The following is a 26,552-nucleotide window of genomic DNA, read 5'->3' on the forward strand; positions in this document are numbered from 1 at the left end:
AAAAAAAAAAATACCTAGGAATTACCTTAACCAATAAGTGAAGGTCCTCTGTGAAGAAAACTTTACAAACTTGAAAAAGGACATCAGAGCAGAATTTAGGAACTAGAAAAACCTCCCATGTTCCTGGATTGGAAGTCTCAACATCATGAAAATGGCAATACTTCCCAAGGCTATCTACAAATTCAATGATATACCTATCAATATTCCAACCTCATTCTTCAAGGAAATAGAAGAGGCAATCCAAAAATTCATATGGAACAATAAAAGACAACGAATAGCAAAAACTATCTTTAACAGAAAGAACGGTGCTAGAGGGATATCAGTACCAAATTTCAAACTCTACTACAAAGCCATAGTAATCAAAACAGCTTGGTAATGGCACAAGAAGAGACCTCAGGACCAATTGAATAGAATTGAAAACCCAGAAATGAACCCACAGACCTATAGCCACCTAATCTTCCATAAGGGAGCTAAAAAAAATAGAATGAAAGAAAGACACCTTCTTTAGTAAATGGTGCTGGCAAAATTGGTTAATCACTTGTAGAAAACTAAAGCTAGATCCTTATATATCACCCTGTACCAGTATCAACTTCAAATGGATCAAAGACCTTGCAGTCAAAGTAGACACCCTGAAAACATTACAGGACAGAATAGGAGAAACCTTAGGTCTCCTTCGCACAGGCCAAAATTTTCTTAAGAGAGACCCAGAAGCACAACAAATCAAAGAAAGGTTGGACAAATGGGATTGCATGAAGTTGCAGAGCTTCTGCATGCCAAAGGACATAGCTAACAAGATCAATAGAAAGCCCAAGGTTTGGGAGAAGATTTTCACTAGTCATACAACGGACAAGGGTCTCATATCTAAAATACCTGGAACTCAAAAAATTAAATTCCCCAACAACAAATCTCAAAGAAATAACTGCCTAATAAATAAGTGGGCTAAAGACTTAAAGAGAAACTTCTCTGAAGAGGAAAGGAGGATGGCCAATAGACACATGAAGAAATGCTCAACCTCCCTAGACATAAAAGAAATGCAAATCAAAACAACATTGAGATATCACCTCACCCCAGTTAGAATGGCTAGAATCAAGAACTCTAATAAACAATAGATGCTGGAGGGGCTGTGGCCAGAAGGGAACCCTACTGCATTTTTGGTGGGAGTGTAAACTTGTTCAACCACTTTGGAAAGTAGTATGGAGGTTCCTTAGAAGACTCCACATAGAGCTCTCCTATGACCCATATTTGGGCATTTACCCGAATGATCACAAACAAGACCATACTAAGGCTACCAGCACAACTATATTTATTGCAACATTATTCACCATAGCTAAGATAGGGAACCATCCCAGATGCCCCTCAGTAGATGAATGGATCAAGAAAATGTGGTATATATACTCAATGGAATTCTATGCCTCCATAAGAATGGCATTGCCCCATTTGTTAGGAAATGGAAAGACTTGGAAAAATTATATTAAGTGAAGTAAGCCAGGCCCAAAGAAACATAGGTCCCATGGTTTTCCTTATTTGCAATAACTATTATATGTCTGAGACAAGCAGAAAAGGTCAGATAAGATGATGTTAAGCGAAACGAACAACAAGATAAGGACACAAGTGGTTTTTTTCTTTCTTACTATTGTTTCTAATGTATTTATAAGGTACCATGTGATTTTTTGTTGCTTTGTATGCCCCTCCCCCACGGTATAACCCCTGTTTTTACTGTATTTGATGTTGGTATAATTTGGGGAGGGGAAGGGAAAAAAATTGTTTAAATAGGGATACAGGTTGACCCATTGCAACAATGAGATGTACAAGATGCTATGATGAAAAACGAACTTTACAATTTAGGCTGGGGTGGTGGGGAGGGCGTAAATACATTCTTGGGTAATAAAAATAGTTTATATGCCAAGACAATGGTAAGAATAACTTTTACATTTTTTTGGCAGTAACAGCTTTCAATACAATGGGTGACAAAAACACTACAAAGTAGCTTCTCTGAATTCCCAAGACATATTTATGCTGGCTCAAATGTAAAGAAAAAGCCATAAGCTGAAAGAAAGGTTTTATGAGGTTGTTTTCACATCTCTAATTTCATAAAATACTGCTTCAAATTTTTATGTTAAAAAGCAGTTATGTTTCTAGTATAAATGACTATTTCAGTATGTTTTAGGGAAGTTGAAATTCCTGCTATAATTTAGAACTTTTATCACTACTTTGCTGGAAATATTAATACTTAATGATATTTAACAATTTGTAGTAAACGTCATTAGAGAATAGGTTATTAGTTTTTGTTTTGTTTTGTCGGTTGTTAGGCTTGACTCAAGTCCTGGACATCATCCCTAAGCTTTTTAGCTCAAGATTTGCACTCTACCACTTTGAGCCACAGCTCCACTTCTGACTTTTGAGTAGTTAGTTGGATATAAGAGTTCTATGGGGATTTTTCTGCCCAGGTTAGCTTTGAATTGGAATCCTCAGGTCTCAGCCTCCTGAGTAGCTAGGATTACAGGTGATAGTTTTTAAGTGAGCTGCTCCTTGTCATTGTTGTTATTCTTCCTCCCTCATCCCTTCTTCCCCTCGTCCACCTCCTCCTCCTTCTGTACTCATTGCCTTACTTACGTAACTAACTCCTCTGTACATCACAATAAATTTATTTACAATAAAATAAAATTAAAAATTATGTAGCAAGGACATTAATAGTCTGGAAAGAATGGAAGCTATAAAAATAAGCAGAAACCCATTAAAATAGACTCCAATGGTCATCTCTTCACTCATAAGAATCCAATACAACAAAAATATATAGAGAGAAATATAGTCCAAGATATAAGGTGAATTTCATGTGACATTCTAACCTCCACTGATTTTTTTAAACCAAAGATTAAGCTTCCTCCCAGTGTTTTTAGAAAGTCATTAAGAAAAATCTATATTAGAAGAAAAATGAAAACAAAATATACCAAGAAATAGATAGTACAAGCTACATTATCACCTTATAACAAATCTAACATACGTATAAGAATTTGTAAAAATTGAATATTTAAAATATATTCAATGAAAAACTCTTGCATTAGGAAAAAATTTGAATCAAAATGTAAGGATTTTTGTGATTTTATTTGAATATTCTTCAATACAAGTGTAAAATAAATCTATCTAATTCTAAAGGTTCATGACCATTTAGGAGACTACCTTTACTAATTTAAGGAAATCTGGTATATTTAAGCATTTGCAATCCTAATTAAGAATATACCTTTTCATTTACTTTTATTTACTTACTTTTGGTTTGTTTATTTGAAAAATTTTAACATTTACATTAAGAATGTTCTCCCATTGCATTTCCTCTTTTACATGGAGTTTATTTTTAGATACATAGCAAACTTGAGCCAAAGAGCACAGAGTTCCTATAATATAACCCACTGCCCCTACAAGTAAATAGACTCCTCTAACATCAACATCTGACACCAGAATGGTATGTTTATTTCAAGGATAAAATTACACAGCATAATGACCAAAAGTCTAGTTATGTTCAGATTCACTCTTAGAACAGTATATGCTGTGGGGTTGGATAGTTATATATGACGTGTGCCTTCCATTGTAGTATTCCACATAGTATTTTCATTGTCCTCAAAATCCCTATGCTTTGTCCATATAGCCCTCCAGTCTTGTAATTCCTCAAAACCAGCATCCTATCTATCTTCTATCTCTATCATTATCTTTTCCAAAATACCATAAGCTTGCAATTATACACTATGTCCTCTCCGGGTGGCTTTTTGCACTGAGTAATAGCCATTTAAAGCTTTTCTGTCTTTACATGGTTTTGTAACTTACATATAGTGCTAAAAAAAAATCTCATTGCCTGGATGTATCCCAGTTTATTTACCTTCAGGAAGGATGCCTTTGTGGTATCCAAGTTTTAGAAACTATGATGTAAACGTACACACATGTATAAGATTCTACACATCTTAATGTAGGATTTTTATGGACATACGTTTTTAACTTCTTTGGGTTAAATATAAAATTGTGTAACTGCTGGATCATATGCTAAGAATCTGTTTAGGTTTGTAAGAAATTGCCAAATTATCTTCCACTTCGCCAATAAGTAATGAATGAAAACTCCTGTTACTCTATATCCTTGCCAGCATTTAATGTTGTCAGTGTTGTGAACTTTGGTCATTCCTCTTTTTTTGTGCCAGTATGGGGCTGAAACTTTGGGTCTGGGTGCTTTTCCTGTGTTTTTGTTGTTTGTTTGCTCAAGGCTACTGCTCTTCTTGAGCAACAGCTCCATTTTCAGTTTTTTGTTTTTGTTTTTGTTTGGTAATTAAGTAGAAATAAGTCTCACAGACATTCCCTTTAGTCTGGTTTTGAAATCCAATCCTCAAATCTTGGTCTCAAGAGTAGGTAGGCTCACAGGTTGAGCTACCAGCACTGGGCACTGAACTTTGTTAATTCTACTAGGCATGCAGGACTCTCGTTTAATTTTTATTTCACTAGTAGAATCTAATGTAGGTAGTATTTACATATGTTTGCATGCATTTGGAGTATACTTGTTTTTAATATACATCTATCTTTGGTCACTTTTTATTCATTTACTTATTGTTGGCTTTAAAGAACATTCATTTGAAGAAGTCCTTTATTAAATCTATCTTTTGTAGAGATGCTGCCCAGTATATCTCCTCACCCCATCCTCTGGACATTGTCTTTAACAGAGAAGAAATTTAAAAGTCAGCTTATCAAGTCTCTTTTTATGGATCCAGTCTTTGATGCCACAAATAAAAAGTCCCAGAAATTCAAAAAGACAACTAGGGTTTTTCTTGTGCCCCCTTTTGGAAATTTTTATAGTTTTGCATTTTACATATAGATCTATGGTCCATTTTGAGTCCATTTTTGTGCATGGTATATCTGTGAATAAATTGGTGTTTACCTTTTGTATATGGATGTTGTACTGGCAATACTTATTGAAAAGTCTTCTCTTTTTTATTGTTCTGTACTGTGTCACTTCTTTGTAATAGATCAGTTGGGTATAGTTTTGTGGATCTGTTTTTAGACTCTCTTTTGTGTTCTGTTAATATGTGTCCATGTGCATATATGTGTGTTTTTCCTTATTTTCTACATTGAGATTGTATTTATTTGAGGTCATACATAAAATGAAAAATGAAAAACTATATAGTCCATAAAAACTGAAATGGAATAAATTCTCAAATATTTAAATGTCAAATACAGGATCTATAACAGTTTGTATGTATATGTTATTATTTGTATATGTGTTTAACATGGAATACATATGAAAATACATACTCTTGTGCTAGTATAGACGGGTTACCTAGCTAGCAAAATATCTAGGAAACAAAGAATTTTTTCTCTTAGAATAAATAATGAAGTGGGATAGAGGCTTAACATTATATTTTTGTTACTACATATGTGTGTCTACTTGTTAACTTTAACTTTTAGTAAATAAATGACAATCTTTTCTTGATGCCTAATTGGGAAACTTGAGATTTTATATAAAATATTTTTTTCTGTAGCTTTCCAGGCATCCTGTTCTTCCACTCATAAGCTAACAGAAGGAAGGTACAAATTTAGACTTAGATTCTCCCCCTTTTCCTGGTCATCTACTGAAAAATATAAGCATAAACCTCACTGCAATGGGAGCCTCCTTCAGTTAAATCTGAGGTCCCTGTAGGACACTTCACAAATAAGTATGTTTGCAATTTTATTGTAAGCCAAAGCTATGATAATCTTAATGAGTTAATGTGATATCCAAATAAAACTTGTGCTCAAGCAGAGCTCAGGCTCTGGAAAGTTTTGGCATAGGAATAGCTGTGAAATTTGAGCCCATATTAAATATACCTTAAAACGCTGTGTCTGGGATTAGCCTCTGGCAGCGAATCAGTTATGACTCTGCTATTTGGAGCTAAGAGTTTTGCCTCAGATCCTCTAATATGTGTAGCACTGTTAGTCTATAGAATCAGCAAGAACATCATTATTTCTTTAGTGAAGAAAACACATCAGTTCCTACTGAGTATGTGGCAGTATCTTCTTTTGAGTTATTTTTCCTTCGGAACCACAGAATCCTGCTCTCTCCTGAATCAACAACTATCTTCTGTTATTCCTTCCCCCATTTAGTAATTTACTTTTAGACAACTTTTATTTTCAGATTACTCTCATTCATAATTGCATAAATGTCATTTATCCAAACTTGGACTGTTACTTTCTCTATGTGTTATGATAGGCCAACCCCACCATGGATAATAAGGTAAACGTCATATAATTCTATTCATCTCAAATCATACACAGACCAGCTGAAGGTCCAATTAAGACAGGTGTGGCTTTTTGGTCCTTAAGGTTAGCTGCAGCAAACTCTTTTGACCAGTGCGGGCAGAACTCAATTGTGAGATTGTCAAGGTTGGATTTCATGTCCTCTCAGAGACATTCATTTCCATTCAATTCTTGTTGACTTAATTGAGCTATCCTGCATCTTAATGAGCACATGTCACATCATCTGAGTGGGTCTCAGAGAGAATAGCCCATAAGAGACTGGGTAGCAATTAGCCTAATGTACCTTGACTAGGTGCTTCTTAAACACATAGCACTGCTCCTCCATCAGTAAAGACCAAGAGTCAACACACACAGAAAGTCTAACAAAATTCAATGTAGAAAACACATTAGTCAGGAACGTGCATTTAGAATGTCCATTTCAATTGGAAAAGATAATAAAAAGTTAAATCCTCCAGTTCATTTTTGCTGACAAGTATTTATAGACCCTACCATCTCTTAATTTTCTCTTTCACACACGCATCTGTATTCTTTTTCAGGAACATCATATGAAGAGTAGACGGTAATTAAAATGTGCAGGATGACAAGATGGAGCAAACAGTGCTTGTACCACCAGGACCTGACAGCTTCAACTTCTTCACCAGAGAATCTCTTGCGGCTATTGAAAGACGCATTGCAGAAGAAAAGGCTAAGAATCCCAAACCAGATAAAAAAGATGATGACGAAAATGGCCCAAAGCCAAATAGTGACTTGGAAGCTGGAAAGAACCTTCCATTTATTTATGGCGACATTCCTCCAGAGATGGTGTCAGAGCCCCTGGAGGACCTGGACCCATTCTATATCAATAAGAAAGTGAGTGGTTGTTTTTTGTTTTGTTTTGTTTTGTTTTAATCAGGCTTATAGTGCTGCTACTTGCCGACTGCATACATTGAACTGTTAGAACCAAATCATGGGCTGAATTAGCACAAAGTCTTAAGTATCCTTCTGTTTAAGAAATGTGATACATTTGTGGGTGTTCTATGAATATACATGAGAAGTGAGTTGGTTTTATTATAACAGATGGAGCTGCCCCAAATGTATCATGATAGAGACCTAAAAATATATGCAAGTTGTAGGCAGCTAACTTAACAAATTAAAAGCTTGGCCCTACAGATTACATTTACTATGCAGTTTGATGTAAATGTTTGCACCTCGATGTTGTGAAGCGATCATGTATTATTCAGACTTGAACATTATTAGTACTAATTTTTATGGGACAAAACTTCGATACTATAACTTTCTAATTTCTTTATAGTGCTATAAATAATATATCATTTCACTTCCTGAAGAAACTTTTTTCCATATGAATCTAATGATATAAACTACCATCTGTAAATTATTCAAACCTCTGATAGAAATACATTGACACTGGTAGAATCAACAAAAAGTACTATTCTGCAAGACCTATAAATGATACTTGAATGCATGCATTTTCTGTGTCATGCTTAAGATGACTATTTCTTCTGTTAAGCACTTGAGCTTTTATTATCAATATAATTTCCAAAGTGGGAGCACGGAGAAATATAAAAATCAAACACTATTATTGCATCAATGTTGGTTTAAATGTATTACTTCAGTTAATTCACAATAACTTATTATCTTTCTCACCAGATCCAATAAAATGTGAGCTCTTGCTGGAATATTAGTAAACAAATGTTTTTAATAGACATGGCTCTTAACATTTCCCCTAAAATGTTAAGGATTCTTATTGCTAATCTAATGTATGTCCTTGCATTCATGCAGGGACTAAAAGTACAATCCTATCCTGCACAAACCTAGTTCATGCAAAATCCTAACAATTTTACTATGTGAAATTAAGTAAAAAAAAAATTTTGAATCACTTCACATTGATTTATATAATTTCAGATGTGAAAACCTCACACAGATCACTTCTTTGATTTTACTTTCCAAGATATATAGTTTAAGTGCAACACACTTTGCTTTTTAAAAAACTCATTTGGCCAATTCATAGTAGAGGAATAAAGAATCATTTCTATTCTCCTTATTTTTTTTAATTAAGTTTACTTTGATTTTTAATATTTCATTATCAGATCTTACTTGTTAAGAGATCATCTGTCACATAACTGTCATAAATTTCTCATATATTATGAAGAAAAAAATGCCCTTTATCATTGAATCAGTTCTCTGGACATTGCTTTAATATGATATCTGAAAAGTAAAAGCTCAAGCTAAGTAACCTATGTAGGTTTTGTTTTTATAAGGAATGTGAAAATGCTTATATATCAATTATTAAAAGATTTCAGTTCGCTTAAATTATTTTGTTATATAGGTATTATACATAAAAATGTATTCATACCAGAGACTATATTTACTTTATTTCTAGACATTTCCAGTGTATTCAGTGTCTGCTCTCCAGCAGGCCTTTCTCTGCCCTTAGCCCCTTTGCCTCCATTTGATGGAAAAATCACCTGCTAAAAATCATTGGAGTCATTAAGAGTCTAGCCCTCCAACAGATAGGGATAAAATCTAGCATCCAAGCTTCTGTGCTGAGTCCTTATTTATAAGACTATAAATAAACGTGTCAAGAGAGACCAAACTAATGCATGTCAAGGACAGTCATTCTTCTGAGGAACCAGACCATCCTATCCATCTTTTAATTTTAAATAGCTTTCAGGCTGACAAAAAGTATTCTCTTAAGAGGAAGTTCCTTCCTTATATAGTCCATGATTTGGATTATAATTCGTTGTATATAACAAATGACAGAAAGTCACATGGAAAACAAAATTTCCCCACTTTTTAAAAGTACTTGAAGTTCTTGAGTATTTTTTACAAGACCAACTCTGATGGAATCACTTGGCAGCCAGATGAACTTTGTTGGGCTCTCATCTAAACTTGCTTCTAATATCCTCCATCCTTATCTTCAAATGCACATTGTGTGAGGAAGGAAAACCATTCTGACATTTTGGGACAAAATACAATGTGCAAGTAGAGCATCCTGATAAGAGAAATACTGTTATCAGGAAGCTTTCCCCAAGGTAAGTCACATCCTTTGCTTTCACATTGAGCTGACAGCAAGCAAATCTGCACATGTGAAATCATTTAACAGCAGTGCAAATGAAACTTTCTATAGGACTAAAATTCTTAAAAACTATGAAGGCATGAAATAAGATTAGGCTAGATGTTTGGTATCTCCCTATTTAATAATTTTATGTCTTGAACGTATATATTAGTTGTTATATACTGTTCTTCTAATCTTAAATATTCTTTCATAATTAGATTGTTTCAGCATTGAAGAATTCATGAATTCCTAACAAATTTTCCCTGGATAAAGTTAAAGTAATAATATTTCTTTTGATATTTCTAGATACTTGAGTATCTGGTTTAAACAATGAAATGAACATCACAAACACACACACATACACACACACACACACACACACACACACACACTACCTACCCTTGCCGCAGTTATAGGGTCTATAAAATGCTTCTTGGGTTGTAATTTCTCATATGTAATATTAGCGGGTTTGTTTTTTAAATGAGTTGGACAGGAGGACATCATTTAGACAAATGACTTCCCAAAAGTTAAACTATAATGCCATAACTGATTTGTCATTTGTTTCTTTAAAAATATTTTTAGAATATGCATTTATTGTGTTTAAGTAGTTGTGCAAATGGATTTCAGTTTAACAAGTCAGTTTGTGAGAAATGTAATACACTTGGAACAATCTCACTGTGAAGTGTCATTCTTATCATTATTCAAGCATCTAATTTCTTAACTGTAGATAGATAAATAAAGCAAGCTGGCTGTGTTAGTTCCTTTGTGTGGTTCTAACAAAATATTTGAAACTGGGAAATTTATAATGAACAGAAATTCATTGGCCTGCAGTTCTAGAGGATGGAGAGTCCAAAAGGGAGGAGTTATATCCTAGACAAGACCCTCTTTTTGCATCATTGCAAAGCAGTAAGACAATAAGAAGCTGCTGGACTGGATTGTAATAATGGTTTGGGACCCACCAATGAAGGTAGAGCCTTGATAGGTTAATTACCACATGAAAATCTCACATCTGACTGTAATAATGGCAATTAAATTTCAGTATGAGTTTGGAAGAGAGATAATCATTCAACCAATAGGACTGAATGATGAAAAATGGCTGTAGAATATATTCTTCTCAGGACATTTTATGCTAAATTACAATTGTACACCTGCAAGGAAAAAATTTATTTGAATGCAAATGATACCATACAGTGAAAACCCATTTGATCTTTGATAATGTCAGTGAACTTACAGGAATGTCACTGATAATGGTTTATTTTCTAATGACAAATGTCTACATGTTTTTATCCTCTATCTGAGTTTCAGATGTGTAAATTATGTAATATTCAAATATTCTGCCAAACCTGTTAGCTTAAACCATCATCAGTAATATCAATGATTGTAAGAATCGTAGCAACCTTCTAGTGAATGTTTTTGGCACATGAAAGCTTTAGGGATTCCACACATGCTTTAGAGGTTCAGGAGTTCATGGTAAGAACTAATGGAAAAATAAAGGATCTATCAGGAACAGTCACAGGATGATCCATAACATCTTTATTCTGATAAGCTTGTAGTTCTTCAGAACATGATTCCAATTTGAATTTTCTTTTTCTTGTTATTTACTTCATCACTTTAACAAAAGACTCCTTTTTGTTAGTGAATACATCTTTCTCTTGTTTGGCTTTCTTCTTTTTTTTTCTTTTTTTCCCCACAGTTTCTTTTCATGTTATGTTATACCATTTGGCTATACATTCAAATTTTTCACCTACTCTTGTTACAGAAAATCTCTCCCTTTGCATGTTCTTAAAATTACAGATGACTCATTAGTACCATGGGAAGAAATGTCCTCTTGACAATGTGGCAGATTACTGGAAATAGAATGAGGTATTTTAAAGCTAGAATGAAAATAGATGTTTGTTAATTATGGAATATGGAAATGAATTCATTTAAAATTGTACTTTGCCCTGGGTTGTCTCTGTGACAATTTTTAAAAATTTATTCTATCAGTTGTCCTACAAAGATGTGCAATCCCTATTTTGGAGCTGCATAAAAAATCTTGTGTGAAGAGCTTCAAACCTGGTCTTCTATTGCTACAGGAATTTTTTTAGTTCTTAAATTTGGGTTTCTTTTTTTATTTTATTTTTATAATTGAGATGGAGGAGGTTCTCCTTATAAAATACATTTAATGGATAGTCTGAAAACAGATAATGCTTATGATTCTCTGAGTTGGCACAAAGACCTTCTCTGATTTAGAGTTCTTTGCATATCAGCACGCCTCTAGAAAACCAGTCACCAAGCTGCCACTTGCATCAAGGTTATTGAAAGTACCTTCCAAGACTTTTTCCTCCCCATTCATCATTTCTTCTTTACCCTACAGTCTCAACACATCTCAATCTCTGTCTCAGAAACACTGCCATGGGAATGTGTTGGGAGATGAAATGACAGCTTAGGTTTATGGATACCAATCAAGTCAATAAAAATCTCTTTAAATAAAAGTGATCAAAACAGAAACAATTTTGGGGGGAAAAGAAAAGGAAAACATTGCATGCACTTACTTTGGTGTTAATATTAAAAATTTCACTACTTAAAATGACATCGCCTGGACAGTCTTTTTCTAGTTTTGCCTTTGCCTTCACCTAGGCTGGATTCCTTTGTAGATTGGCTCACTCACAAAATGGCAGAAATAACCACCAGTAGCACGAAGCTAACCTCCTAAAGCCTAGTCACCCCAAGAAAAGAGCTCATATTTGTTTTTAATTCAAGCAAAAGACCTAGAATTGATCATCATTAGGTCTCTTCAGAATCAATGACTATGATTCAGGATATATATCTTTTAGTCCAGATCAAAATTATGAGCTGACCTATGCTAAAAAAAAAAAAAAAAAGAAAGAAAGAAAAGAAAAGAAAAAGAAAAAAGAAAAAAGTCACGTCCATCTAAAGCACATCAACAGAAAAGAGGGCAAAATTTTCTCTAAAATGAAGAGAATAGGGTCTGTTGGAGCAGAAAAGTTATGCTAGGCAGTCAAAAACAGTCACTGATTGCCCAATATACTATGTATCCAAATATTTTCATTTCTCATTTAATCCACATGTGTTTCCAAGATAGCTGTTAACTTTATTCAAGACAAGCTATTGCCTGCAATCCTGAAGCTATTTATAAGAGTCTGGGTTTAAAGGCAGATCTGTAAAGTTCCACAACCTATTGATGTGTTCCTTTCAGGTTGTAGTGTTAGATTGAGAGTTACTCAGTACAAGTCAATGATAGAATGAAACTAAACCGGAAGCTGCTCCTGTGCCTGTCTATTCCTACTACTTTGCAAGCCCAGATTCTTACCTCATGGGCTGGTAGTATCCTGGTCTGTCCACTTCACCAATCAAGCATTCCCTATCTTTGTAAAATTAACATCTGAGAGACTTGGTGGTTAGGATCAACTTCTAAAATAATTTAAATTTTTTCTTTCCCCATCAGAGACTGACAAGGCACTAAGCTACTTTTTCCCAAAGAGAATCAGCTCAGAAAATTTGAATGTTGTGCTCCAGTTATGAATTGACATTTAAATTTGTATATGAGGATTCAAAAGGGAGCAACAAAGAAATCTATTGGGAAAAGAAACACCATATAAGATGACATGTAAGTGGAGAGTAATGGATAGAGAACCTAATAATGATCAATTTTCAGATAGGAAAAAATAATAGTCATTTTTGAGATACAAAGTATGAGGAGAAGGTCTTGAACCTGCAAATTCCAAAGTGAAAACTCGCACTGCTTTGAGACACAGAAATGTTCTTCTCTATGTCTATCAAATATACAGAGCCACATTTTGAAGATTTTAAATCTTATATTCTTTTGATAGTTTAAAAATCACTCAGAATACAGACATATACTTTTTCATCTTATGTTTGAGACAATCTTAATGTTGGTATTCCAATAGCCCTCCCCACTGCAATGATGAAATTAATGGAGAATGTTTGTCCACAGTTCCTACACAGAACATATGTAATAAAATTTGAACTCCAGTTTGTCCTCTTGAGTCAAAGAAAAATTAACTAAGAATATAATAGTGCATCATATTTATGAAATGTACCTGTGGCACAGGGTTGAAAATATTTTAACTCTTAGTGTTATAACTTTGCTTGTGGATGCTGTTTCTGATTTGGTTGGGCTCAAGTTATCCAAATCCCTGGGTGATGAAAATCTAGAAAATTCCTTCCATGGGAAGTTCCTGCTCAGTTCCCTACTTATTCCACTTAGCTCAAGACAGAGATGGCAATTTTACAAATCCTGGAATCTATAAAACATGCGAAGAGTTAAGCCCAAACACTTGTTTGTCTAAAATAATACAATAGTCTTTAAATTTTGAATTTTTCACAATATTTATAAATAATTAGATAACACACACAGAAACGTACAATCATTCATATTTAGGGTTTTTCTTAGATTGTCAGGTCTTTTATCAGTGACTTGCACAGCAAAAGATGGGCAGGTATCTACTGTCCCTCCCATCAGTCTCTTTGCCCATTTTAATTTGTGGTTCATGGTTTAAAAACAATACTGTAAACTTCATGGAGGATGCATGTTGAAGTGTCATGGATCACAGAAAAGCAAGTCAGGTGAAATGTTCTCTGGACTTGCTATCTCTAGTCTAAATTGAAAAACTGAGTGAGACCGGAAGAGAACAGTGTTAAATATCACATGACCTCTTTAGAGTCAAGTAGAGAATCTGAATGAAAACTTTCCATTCTCTCTGTGAGTCAAAACAGGATGGAAAACCTTACCTAAAGATCCAGGATATAACAAATGAGCAAGAAAGTAAATGAGAAAAAAGAATTAGAATTAAATTCCCTACTATAGTCCAGAATATATCCAGTGGTATGCATTAATAGGCATCTTTTGACCTTCTCAGCTGTACTTCATACTGAAAACTCTGAAATGTCTCTTCTTGTGTGTGACTCTCTCCTCCCTGCTATGATCTTTCCCCAAATCAGTTGCTTAGACATGAGAAATCTAGAGGCTACCTCTAATGCAGAAACTAGAGCCAAATTTCTTCCCTTAACACCTGAAGTTGTACTAAGAGTGTGTGCTTAAACACTAACCTCATATAGAACTGATGCCATCTTAACAGTGGCAGTATCTTATGTATACTAATAAAGTTTTAAGTGTCATTAATTCAGAATTATACCTCATTAAACGTTACATAGTATTTAAGATGTAGCTCAGGAGCACAACACTTGCTTAGCATTTATAAAGCTTCAAGTTCAAGCCTTAATACTCAGGAATAACACAGATATTGGGATCTGTGGAAAATACATATTTACTTTCCCACCTTGTAGGAAAGTACATTTAAATTTCAAAGTGATTAACTTTCAAAGACTTTTTTTAAAAAAACAACTAATCCACTGGGTGAAATTATTATTTTAAGCTTTGAAGGACAAGAATAAACACAAACAATAGTAAACGTAATTTTTTTAATTCAACAGCATACCTCACTCTCCTAGGGTACTTCCTGTCTTTAAGATATAAACTTAGTTCTAGAACAGGTTTACAAAGTAAGTATGAAGTCATCTTCTGACAAAGCATAAAGTTAGAGCTTGTTTTTTCAGCTCTGTATCTTCAGTGACATGGGATCTAGATTAATAAATACTATATATAAACATATATGTATGTATGTGTGTATGAAAAATATAAGTTATTCGATGCTCATCCTTGATAATGCTTATAAACAAATCATATTTTTTCAATAAGCCCAGATAGGAAAAGATGGCTAGGTTGTCACATAATAATTTCTGCTAGAATGCTACAATCATTTTCTTATTTACTATGCAATTTGGTACAGAGAAAGAATTTCATTAATGTATACAATATAATCATTGATAATTTGGGAAATTATTCATAAGTTCTTTAGAAAAATGATTTCTACCTGACAAAAACAGACTCACAGTCCTGCTGTTATAGAATCATAAATTATTTTCATTTTCAACAGCACAAAATATAAGGTATCAAAATCTGACTCATTGAGTTAGAGTTACAACCTTTTTGTCAGCTAAGTCCATTTGTTCCCTTTCTCGAGCGAGGTAACTGAATCACATAATTGTAAAGTGCAAAGTCTCACTGGTCGCAGGCAATGCAGCCAGCTTTTGCTGATCATCTTATCTGAACAAGACATTCTATTCAAGATTCTGCTCTCTTAACACAAGATAAATCTACTTATCTTTTCCAAATGTTGGTTTTTAAATCATTAAACAATTAATTACCAAGGGTGCTTACTCTTGCCCTCCAATCTATAATGCAGGTATTCTGTAGAGGCTGCAATTCTTTCCTTATTATCTCTGTGCATCACTAGATCCACTTCAAAATTCGCTTACAATATTATTTGAAATGAAGAGAGTCTTAGTTGAAGAGTTTTCTTTCTGTATTCTAGTTTCGAATATTTTCATGTTTACCCACATGTATTATGGGGGCAATGAGATATAAGTAGTATAGGGTGGAAAAGTGGGCTATAATCAATTCTGAGTTAGCTCATTTTTTTGCTCTTTCTGCTTGAATTCCCTGCAGAAAAGGTATTTAAATTGCACAAATGAGTCTCTCCACTTTTTCTTATGGTCTCATGATGTCATTTAGGGACAGAGACACTAAATGAATCCGGAGGAAGGGGGCAAATGGCTACATCAATAGGCAGATGTGCCCCTTGTAAGCACAGGTGAATCTCTACCCCGCCACACACCCTGAAAACAAACTTTTGGCACATATTCACACTCAGAGATGATAAAAAGGCTCGGAGGTCAGAATGTGAGCAGTGCTTCTCTAACTGTTATAAAGGTATGTTTTTATAAAATACAGAGAAATCAATTCCCCAGATCTCTAGTGAAGCTGACACACAAAAACTAAAGAAAAAAACAAAAACAACACCTTATGTCTTTTTATTATTGTTAGATTCAACAGACAAACCATTTGTTGAATTGCATTACAAGTTTCCAAACAAAAACTGTCTCAATACTTTTATATATCTTGTGGCAGAAGTGGCTTATATACAGTACTGGTTAGAAGATTATATTTTCCCTACACACTTAGGGGTCATCTGTCTATACCTCTAACAGACTAGAAGGTTCCATTTTCAAGCTACTAGTCAGTAAATGTCTTGAGATTACTCTACTTAACAGTTTTGAAAGCAGATGGGAAAAATAAATGACAAATGTATTAACAACCTTAAGACAAAATGTAAGGAATAAATTGGCAAAGATGCTTAAAAGAAACTATTTATTAAATGTCAGACACGGTGGCAGAGCTATAATTCCAGACATTAGGGAAAGGTGGGAATGGATGACTGAGAGTTACATGCCTGCCATTCACCTAGCAGCCCTACCTCAAACACAAAACATGCACAAAGGTCTAAATAAAAATGGATAGCTTGCTAGTCATAATGAGCTCTATGCAGGTATATAACTTAAGGTTAAATCACATGGCTTTTGCAAAATGGATGAATTCATATTTTAAAAGCTGGACTGGGGATTATAGTTCCTAGTTGGGCATTTACATGAGGCCTGGATTTTAGATTCTCAGCCCCACCAAAAACAACAAGAAGGAGAAAACCTTAAACTTTACCTTACTATGTTTCACAGAGACAAAGGTTTTCTGGAACATCTGGTTATGAGTATGAGTAAATGTCCAAATCCTTGATGCAATATTATAGGATTTCTTAATTTTTTATCTGCCCATTGCTGATTGCTATCAACCAAGTGTGCTTTTGGAGTAGAATTCCATTCACATCCATGGATCCCTGAGCTTCTCCTCTATGTCAAGATAGTACATGAGTGAAGACTGCCATTTGGGATTAGAAGTCAATGTGTCAGCTAACTCAGAAATCCCATACAGAATTTAGCACTCCTGGTCAAAAGATACTCTCCAGGGAACTCAGCCTCCTCAATTATTGGATTATTTCCATCTAATGCAAGAGTGAGTTTGATGGTGATCGTTTTTTATTTTCTGTTATCAATAAAATGATAATGTTTATTTTATAAGCACAGATGGTAAAAGAATAATTTCACAAATAACCTCAGTGATGTTGAATGAGTTCATGATCTACAGGAATAACGTTCAAGTGATTCAACTTAGGAAAGATGAAATCATTATAAATGGAATGTAGTATCTTAAGATGTTTTTAAACAGAAATGAAATAGGCACTCATTTAAGATGCTCATTTCACTTGACATTTAAAATATTAAGAAAATTGACTGTCCTGGCTAACTGCCTAAAGTACAGTAAAATTGCAGGTAAGTATCAGCTAAGAAGAAAGTAGTGTCACTGGATTTTCCCCATGGTTTACCTGCCCTGGTTTCTTGTGTAACATCAGAATTATTCATTATAACACTAACAAAGTAAATAGTAGAGTTTAAATGCTTTATGCTTTTATGCTTCTGTGTTGTGTTCCTATCTTGCAGACTTTTATAGTATTGAATAAAGGGAAGGCCATCTTCCGCTTCAGTGCCACCTCTGCCCTGTACATTTTAACTCCCTTCAACCCTCTTAGGAAAATAGCTATTAAGATTTTGGTACATTCATATCCTTTTTAAGTGATTAGTATTAACTATATCCATATAATCGTATGTATTTGGTAGTTAAGTATCAACTGAGAAAAGTCTGTAGTTTTCATCACTCATTGCCCACCTTTTTGGTTATATACACCTTATTCTTAAAGTTGGTTGATCGCACAGATATCATTAAGACTTAAAAAAATCTGTATCATATATTATGTGTGTTTTTATACATGTATATATTTCTGAAAAAATGCTTGGGCTCTTACAAATTTATTACTATACTTACCCTTAGTATCTTTGTACAAAAATGTGTAGAATTTTCAGTGAATAATGATAAAATATCAAAGAGACACACTTTCAAAATCAAGATTAACCATAACTATGATGTAAAGCATTTTAATGTTATTTTAAAATAATCTTGGAAGCTTTTTTTTCCCCCTAGAAGAATGTTAGGAGACTTCAGCCAGCATTGAACTATTTTTTTTTAACTTTTCTGGTGATTTTTGTAGAATAAGTATGAGAATATTGGCTGAATTTAAAAGGTATGTCACTGAATTTTGACTTTACCATGCAAATGTGATTGCTTAGAAAAGACTCTGGAACTTAAAGAAATTGAAATTATATTTCCAAAGGGAATAAGGTAATCCAGAATGCAGTCCTGTTGTTTAAAAAGCCTGTCCAATTATACTCATAAATTCATGTTTTTCACTAGAACTGTGATTTATGGTTTGGCTAATAATAGCTATAGAAAAGTTATTACAAATTTTATAAACTCATACTACTTGTTTTTATATTCTAAAATGCAAAAACACTGAACTTGCTAAAAAAAAAAAAAAAAAAAAGCCCAATAGTAGAATACTTACCTAACAAGCATAGAGTCTAGAATTATATTTCTAGCACTAAATAAAAAGTAAGTAAATAAATGAACAAGAATAAAAGAAATTAAACATTAAAATGTAAAATGCTGGGTTAATATTCAATACAAAAAAAAATCCTAAAACCTATCCTAAGCCAATTACAAGAGTTCCCTTAGGCTGGGTATAGGTGGCTCATGCCTGTAATCCTAGCTACTCAGGAGGCTGAGATCTGAGGATCACGGTTTAAAGCCAGCCCAGGCAGAAAAGTCGGTGAGACTCTTATCTCCAATTAACCACCAGAAAACCGGAAGTGGTGCTGTGGCTCAAGCAGTAGAGCTCTTGTCTTGAGCTGAAGAGCTGAGGGATAGCGTCCAGGTCCAGAGATCAAGCCCCACGACCGATCCCCCTCCCCGAAAAAAAAAGAGTTCCCTTAGTTTTAGAGGTTTGTTTTGTTTTGCTTTGTTTTTTAATTAAAAGATTTGAAACATATAAATCATATGATCAGGATTTTTGCTTAAATTTTCCCAATCTTAGTTTGTATTTCTAGTGCCACCATGTGGTCATTTGGTAGAAAATTTATTTGTTCACTGAATGGAAAATTTTTGTTTGGGACATAAACTCTAGTAGAAGGAATATTACAAGACCTGCAGGCAGAAACTTGTTTTCCAGAAATCTGAGCCAAGTTGTCTTATTTACCAAGAGCTTACCTCTTATTTGTCCGATTTCTAAAATGTAATGGTCAGGCTAGTTAGTTTTTAAAAGTCACTTTCAGCAGTATGATTCTGTCTTCATTTCTTCAAGCTAACACATAGAAGTATATTTTCTCATAATCAAATCATTGTTCCAAATGATTTTATACTCACTTAATCTACACACCAACATGATGAAGTATATTTACTTGTTAGCTTCATTACAAATGTATGTGCAGACACAGAGAGATAAGAATGACAGAGAAGATAATGAGTTGAATTTTAATTATAGCCGCATCATGTTCAGTCTTGGCCTTCAAAATTATTCATAACGCTGCTGTGTTGTTTATATTCAGTTATATTGAGTTTATATTCAGTTATATTCAGTTATAACATTGAAACCTCATACAGCAGCCTGTTGTATGGGTCTATAAATTATTTTCATGAATTCAATTATATTAGATAATGTGTTAAAGATATTTCATTACTACAGATATATGCTCTTCCTCAACCACTTACTAGTCACCTGAATTTGTTCAAGCAAACACTTTTTGCTCAAAAACTTCATAGCTCCAGGTGACACACATATAGTCTTCCCGCCGTAGTTCTCTGGGAGGTAACTATATTGGTTTAGTAACAGTTGAAAAAGCAATACCTTGTATTGATACAATATCTTTGCATGTGCTATCTCATTTAATCAAAACAACCACTCTATGAAAGTGGCACTATTACTCAGAGTTTTTACAGATGAAATAAATGAAAACTAAAACAATTAGACTACTTTTCCTGGCTAAGCAGCTGTGCAGGTGTTTCCATGTGAGTTTTATATACCATCTTATTTGCATTTTCTTTTGTGTGTTCCTTAACTATACCCTACATTATTCAGCATGTTAATTATGTGCACTATTTTGACAAACTGTGTATTTATGACAATGAGTAACCCTCCAGATTGGACAAAGAATGTAGAGTAAGTACAATTTTGTATTTTAAACATTTAAGTATATATGGATGATATGATATGCACATATGCGTATTATTTTGAAACTGTGTCTTAATACATCATTAAAATAGCTTGAAGGATATGTTTCATAGAGTCATTTGGGATACAATAATGGAGCAACAAGACAATACTGGTCCTCGTGTTTCCTGGTATTAGCTCTAATATCACCTTTCAATTGTCCCTACTTGGGACAGAAATCCATCATTCCTGGTCATTCACCACTTTTCCTTTAGCATCTAAAGTGCCAAAGAAAATAAGATTTAAGCAGTGCAGATCAGAGCCAATATATAATGGAATTTGGTTCCAGTTACATTCCAGATTTCTTCAGTGAGTTAAGAATCAAAAAGAGCAAGTTATAAATGCTATGAAAAATCAAGGTGGCATCTCACAAGTTGTCATTCCTATCAGGTACTTACACTTTGTGTCAGGCTCATATCAGTTTCAAAAGTGATCATCCAAAAAGTTGGTTGAGCAAGGTACCAGGTAGCTCATAACTGTAATTCTATCTACTGGGAAGGTTGAGATCTGAGGAGCATGCTTCAAAGCAACCCAGGTAGAAAAGTTTGTGAGACGCTTCTCTCCAATTAACCACCAAAAAAAAGTGAGAAATGGTGTTATGGATCATGTGATTGAGCTCCAGCCTTGAGCAAAAATGTTAAAGGACAATGCCCAGGCCTTGAGTTAAAGCTCTAGTAGTCACACACACACACACACACACACACACACACACACACACACACATAGGCTACAAAAAATAATCACGTGCTGGGAAGGTGGCTCAGCGGTAGAGCGCTTGCCTTGCATGCATGAGGCCCTGAGTTCGATTCCTCAGCACCACATAAGCAGAAGAAAAAAAAAGCCAGAAGTGGCGCTGTGGCTCAAGTGGTGGAGTGCTAGCCTTAAGCTGAAGAGCTGAGGGACAGTGCCTAGGCCCAGAGTTCAGACCCCACGACCAGACCAAAAAAATAAATAAATAAATAAGTTTTTTTAATGATGGAAAGGGTGGAGTTTAGAGAGAATGATGAAAGGGATGATGTTGATCAAGATATATTGTATTCAAAAACTACTTTATTGAATAGCAACTCTTTGGTACAACTAAAGATAATAAGAATATATTTTAAAAGTCTGAAGGCTACATTAACTGAAAAGAAGAGTTGGATGGCATTTTCAGAAACTGAAAGTATTACTGATGATATTAATGGACTGTCTTAATAATTTTTATTGAGATTAAGTGATTACATAAATTTCACAAATTTCACAGTATTGTAGGATAGTGATATTTAGTTAGAGTCACAAACACATTTTAACCTTCACAAGGCAAATTGTCATTATCTTGGGCTAAAGTTTGACAAAACAATTATTTCTTCCCTGTTGGATGAGTTGTACATTTCTTTCCTTTTGAGAGAAGTTTTAGTACTGAGGTCAATTTGTGAGTATTTATCGTGGCCTTCGAGGTACCGGCTAAGGCACAATCCCAGTGATTTCATGGGTACTGTGCAGTGTTTCCAGAGGCCTCTACTCTGATGCATCCAAATTGGAGACAATAAAAAATGGATACACTCTGGAAATAATAAACATTAGACACAAAATGATTCTGAACATATTAAAATTAATATGTTAGATCCCACAGGTCTTCAAGTACTATAGATTTTGTGATTTTGTGCATCTTTCAAACTCTAATTTCAGAATAAGAAAGTCAGATTTTGGAAACATGCGAAGTTTCTGAATGTCCATACAATTTTATATAAATTAAAGCTCCATCTTTTACAGCTCTATGATTATGTACTTTGATTTTAATGAAGTACTTTTTCAATAACTTAGCTTATCTTAAAGAGAGGGAAAAACATAACACAGTGATTTATCAATGTCTCCTTATACTTAAAATACACTTAAAATGGAAAAACTTTTTGCCTCCTAAAGGAAAATCATAGAATGTTTATGTAAGATTACAGAATTGGTTGGCTAAATTTCTGTTCTTTCCAAGCCATTTCACACAGGAGTTATACTGAGTCTTGTGGGTTGCATGCTTCTCACACCACACAACATTGTAAAAAACAATTCTTCATGTATGAGAGAGCCAAATTTTAATTTTGAGCTGTTTTGTTTCTGTGAAAATAAAACTGTATCTGCTTAGCTTATTATATTTGCATATTCATCTAGTCACTGGTAGAGGGGATAAGAATTGATATACTCTGAAAGAAACCTGATTCTTTATCCATTCTTTTTGGGGGTACTTGTTTCTAGGTACACCTTCACGGGTATATATACTTTTGAATCCCTTATAAAAATTATTGCAAGGGGCTTCTGTTTAGAAGATTTTACTTTCCTTCGAGATCCCTGGAATTGGCTTGACTTCACTGTCATTACATTTGCGTAAGTGTCTTCTTTTTGAAATTTCAAAAGACAACATTCTTTGGTTTTCTATTATTGCCGATGTGTTTAAAGAATAGGCTTGCTTTAACATTACAATACATTGGTATGGTTTATAGATGTAAGCTCTAGATTTTAACTTACCACTGTTGGTGTCTCAGGGGCATTTCACTGAGGCAAGGCTTTTCAGGAGATGAGACTACAATTTTCACCTACAATACACATCTGTCAGCAAATTTCACATAGGTCATTCTTTCACCACATACACACATACCTGTGCACTCACTAATTTGAAAATATAATCATATTCACTATGTATCTGTGAAGAGTGACTTTAAAAATGGAAACCACAAAAATTCTCCCAGTTTGATGAATTTGCACAGACCTTACTAAATTGTGTAATCTCCAAAGTTCCATTAGTTTGGTTGAGTAATAGAAAATACATATCTACCAGCATGACAAAAACTTTCAAAATCAAGCTGTCAAGGAAAAAAGATGTTTAATACATTATGAATGTAATAAATTATTATTTCATCAGCAAACCAAACAGATATTCTCTGCTTCTATTTCCCCTCTGGTCCCTTTACTTTTTCTCTGCTCTTTTACTTCATTTTCTTCATCTCTTGCTTTATCCTCAACACAGACAAAATGGTCTTCTCCCTTCTCCATGCACACTCAGTAATGTGCAAATTGCTGCAATCCCATCCTTCTTTAGCCCACCCAAGCGCCTAGTGGTCAAATTCCGTAATAAGAGTCTGAACAATAATGGGAAGCCATTCAGGAATAGATAAAAAGCAGAATAGAAAGGCAGTGGTCCAGCACACTTGCCTCCATTCTTCCTTCCAGAGCATCCTTTGCTTCATGCAAGTGAGAGGTGGTGGGGAAGAGGAGAGGCAGCTCTTGCAGACATAGAGCTGCAAGAACTGTCAGTCTGGTCTAATTTGCATATTCTATTAGGAAAAGCCAATCCCTCACCATAATCTCTAGCCATCTCTCATTAAGGAGAGTGAGGGAAGGGGTGAGTGGAGGAGAGATGGGTGAGAATGTTGAAAAACATGACATTGATCAAGATATACTGTAGTCATAAACTGTCTTGTTAAATGGCAGCTACTTAAAGATAGACAGAGAGAGAGAGAGAGAGAGAGAGAGAGAGAGATTTTTTGTTGGTCATAAGGCTTGAAATCGAAGCCTGAGTGCTATCCCTGAGCTCAAAGCTACCACTCTACCACTTTAAGCCACAGGTCTACTTCCAGTTTTCTGGTGGTTAATTGGAGATAAGAGCCACACAGACTTTCCTACCCAGGATAGCTTTGAACTACAACCCTCAGATCTCAGCCTCCTGAGTAGCTAAGGCTATATTGAGATTTTTGTTTCTTGAGAATAAAGAACAATAATAATAGAAGTAGTATTGGGCCATATAAAATGTTGCTTTTAATTTGCTTCATTAAAAGGAAATTTTAACTCATATATAAGAGACATTAGGCAATATACCTTTCTGTGTCTAAATTTGTTGGGCAATTTCATCTGAAACCATCTCCAACTGAAACCAAAACCATAGACACAGTTAACTTTCTCTTCACTTGTTTCTAAATTACACATGATGCTGACTACATTGCCATCACAGATGGCAATAAAAATACACACTTTTAAATGTTTGCATTTAGTTAATGACATTAAACCATAACAATAAAGCCACAGTGGAGGTTCTAATTTCTAATTTGCCAATTACAATATGTATCATTTAAAGCTGCCAAGTAGATCTTTTGAAAAGAGCCAAAAATGTAATATGAATCCAGCTCACATCTGAAGAACTGAGATTTGCTTACAGACTATATAAGCACATGGCTAGGCATTTGATGCCTAGGCATCATTTTAACATGCAGTCTTGAGACTTTGAAAAGTACTTCTGTAACTGCAGGTAAGAAGTGAATTATGAAAGGCATAGGCTTCTTGTACCTACAACTGTTTCCTTGTATATTGTCATTGTGTTTGTGTGTGAATCCCCCATTGCAGATATGTGACAGAGTTTGTGGACCTGGGTAATGTCTCAGCATTGAGAACATTCAGAGTTCTTCGAGCACTGAAAACGATTTCAGTCATTCCAGGTGAGACCTTGGTTAAACGCAAGGCTGACCCATGATGCTTTTTGAGCCTCAATATTTTTGCTGAAAGTCACAAAATCAAAAGAATATAGAAAATCAGGAATTGTAGTGTTTTCAAAGAAAATGATTCTTGCTGTCTAAATACAAGTTTTGTCAGCTTTGGAGTTTAACAATTTCTTGCATGGGACACTGTCATATCCAGAGTTGTTACTTTTTTCATGTCAGTGTTGTGCTTCTTTTTTATTTGCTTTGTGTATATTCGGGAACTGAACTTGAACTCAGGGCCCCATGCTTTTCCCTGGCTTTCTTGCTGACACTTTACTACTTAAGCCATATTATCACCCTTCTCATGTCAGTTTTATTAAGGATCTACTTACTCCCTGTTGAATTGTATCAGTCTTTAAGTTTTTATTCTTTGCTCTCATGGATCCCTAATCATAAATATTATAAACCCTTGAGGTCTTTGGCTAATAGAAATCAAGGTATAACATAATAAACAATGTAAGTCTTCATGGTGGATTTGTTTCATAGTGAAATTATGCTTCAGGCCACCCTCCAGTTCTATAGCAAAAACTTTTTGATTATAAATATATCTCAAGCCATTTCAAAACATTTATTAAGGTAATAGATTACATGAAAAAAACTAGTGACTGACCCTAAGGAGAGTTTGAGAAAACTGTAAAAGCAGAAAGGAGAAATGCAAGTCCATGTAATCTTCATGAAGATCATGAGCCCCTCACCATAATCTCTCATGATAAAAGAATGTGCATTTCATCTACCTTGCCATGTCTGGAGTTCAGCCCCATAAGCAATTCAGCTTTCCAGAGAGTACTGCCTTCAACTGACTCTGCCAGCACTGTTCATACTCATGCACAAATGCCATGCTTTCCAGAGAACTATGTCAAGCTTTACTGTTCTGGATGTATACATCTTCATAGTCACAAGCTTCTTTCTTTCAGGCCTGAAGACCATTGTGGGGGCCCTCATCCAGTCGGTGAAGAAGCTCTCCGACGTCATGATCCTCACTGTGTTCTGTCTGAGCGTGTTTGCTCTCATTGGGCTGCAGCTCTTCATGGGCAACCTGAGAAATAAATGTGTACAATGGCCTCCCACCAATGCTTCTCTGGAGGAGCATAGTATAGAGAGGAATGTTACTGTCAATTACAATGGCACACTTATCAATGAAACTTACTTTGAGTTTGACTGGAAGTCATATATTCAAGATACAAGTGAGAATTTCTGTTATGTCTATTCTTTGCACTGCAGCATCTTTCCATAGCAATATTTCAAAAAGAGGGTATGCTAAAACATGACTCATTGGTAAAAGAAGTGTCCTTAAAGCAAACCATGTTAAATACATAAAACAGACTCTTGATGTTTGCATGTAGCTATATCATGACTATTCTAAAGTGATGAGTACTATTTTGGATAAAGTAAAAGAAAAGTCTTCAGTGTCAGGTTATGTGAAACAAACAAGTTGAGTGACAGAAAATTACCTATGATTTGATATTTCTTGAAGTACTGATAGCATATTTCTGGGGTTTGTTGTGGGGCTTGAACTCAGTGTCTGGGCACTTTCCCTGAGCCTCTTTGTGCTCAGGGCTAGTGCTCTACCACTTGAGCCACAGCGGCACTCTCGATTTTCTGGAAGTTAATTATAGATAAGTGTCTCTTGGACTTTCCTGCCCAGGCTGGTTTCAAACC

The 26,552-nt window shown here is 34.7% G+C and overlaps 1 protein-coding gene across 7 annotated transcripts in view; it reads left to right on the forward strand.

The window, feature by feature from the left end:
- The first annotated feature begins 6,849 nt into the window (after positions 1 to 6,849).
- Positions 6,850 to 26,552, forward strand: part of LOC122120121 (sodium channel protein type 1 subunit alpha) — a 76,007-nt gene continuing 56,304 nt past the window's right edge. For all 7 annotated transcript variants that reach the window (XM_042694198.1, XM_042694199.1, XM_042694201.1 and 4 more), the window contains exons 1-6: positions 6,850 to 7,113; positions 17,735 to 17,853; positions 20,254 to 20,343; positions 22,621 to 22,749; positions 24,760 to 24,851; positions 25,808 to 26,077. In XM_042694198.1, the coding sequence (XP_042550132.1) occupies positions 6,850 to 7,113; positions 17,735 to 17,853; positions 20,254 to 20,343; positions 22,621 to 22,749; positions 24,760 to 24,851; positions 25,808 to 26,077 (964 nt within the window). The remainder of the gene's footprint in view (positions 7,114 to 17,734; positions 17,854 to 20,253; positions 20,344 to 22,620; positions 22,750 to 24,759; positions 24,852 to 25,807; positions 26,078 to 26,552) is intronic.

This window comes from Dipodomys spectabilis, unplaced genomic scaffold, assembly GCF_019054845.1.
Source record: "Dipodomys spectabilis isolate Male_0828 unplaced genomic scaffold, ASM1905484v1 ptg000174l, whole genome shotgun sequence".
Classification (NCBI taxonomy): Eukaryota; Metazoa; Chordata; class Mammalia; order Rodentia; family Heteromyidae; genus Dipodomys; species Dipodomys spectabilis.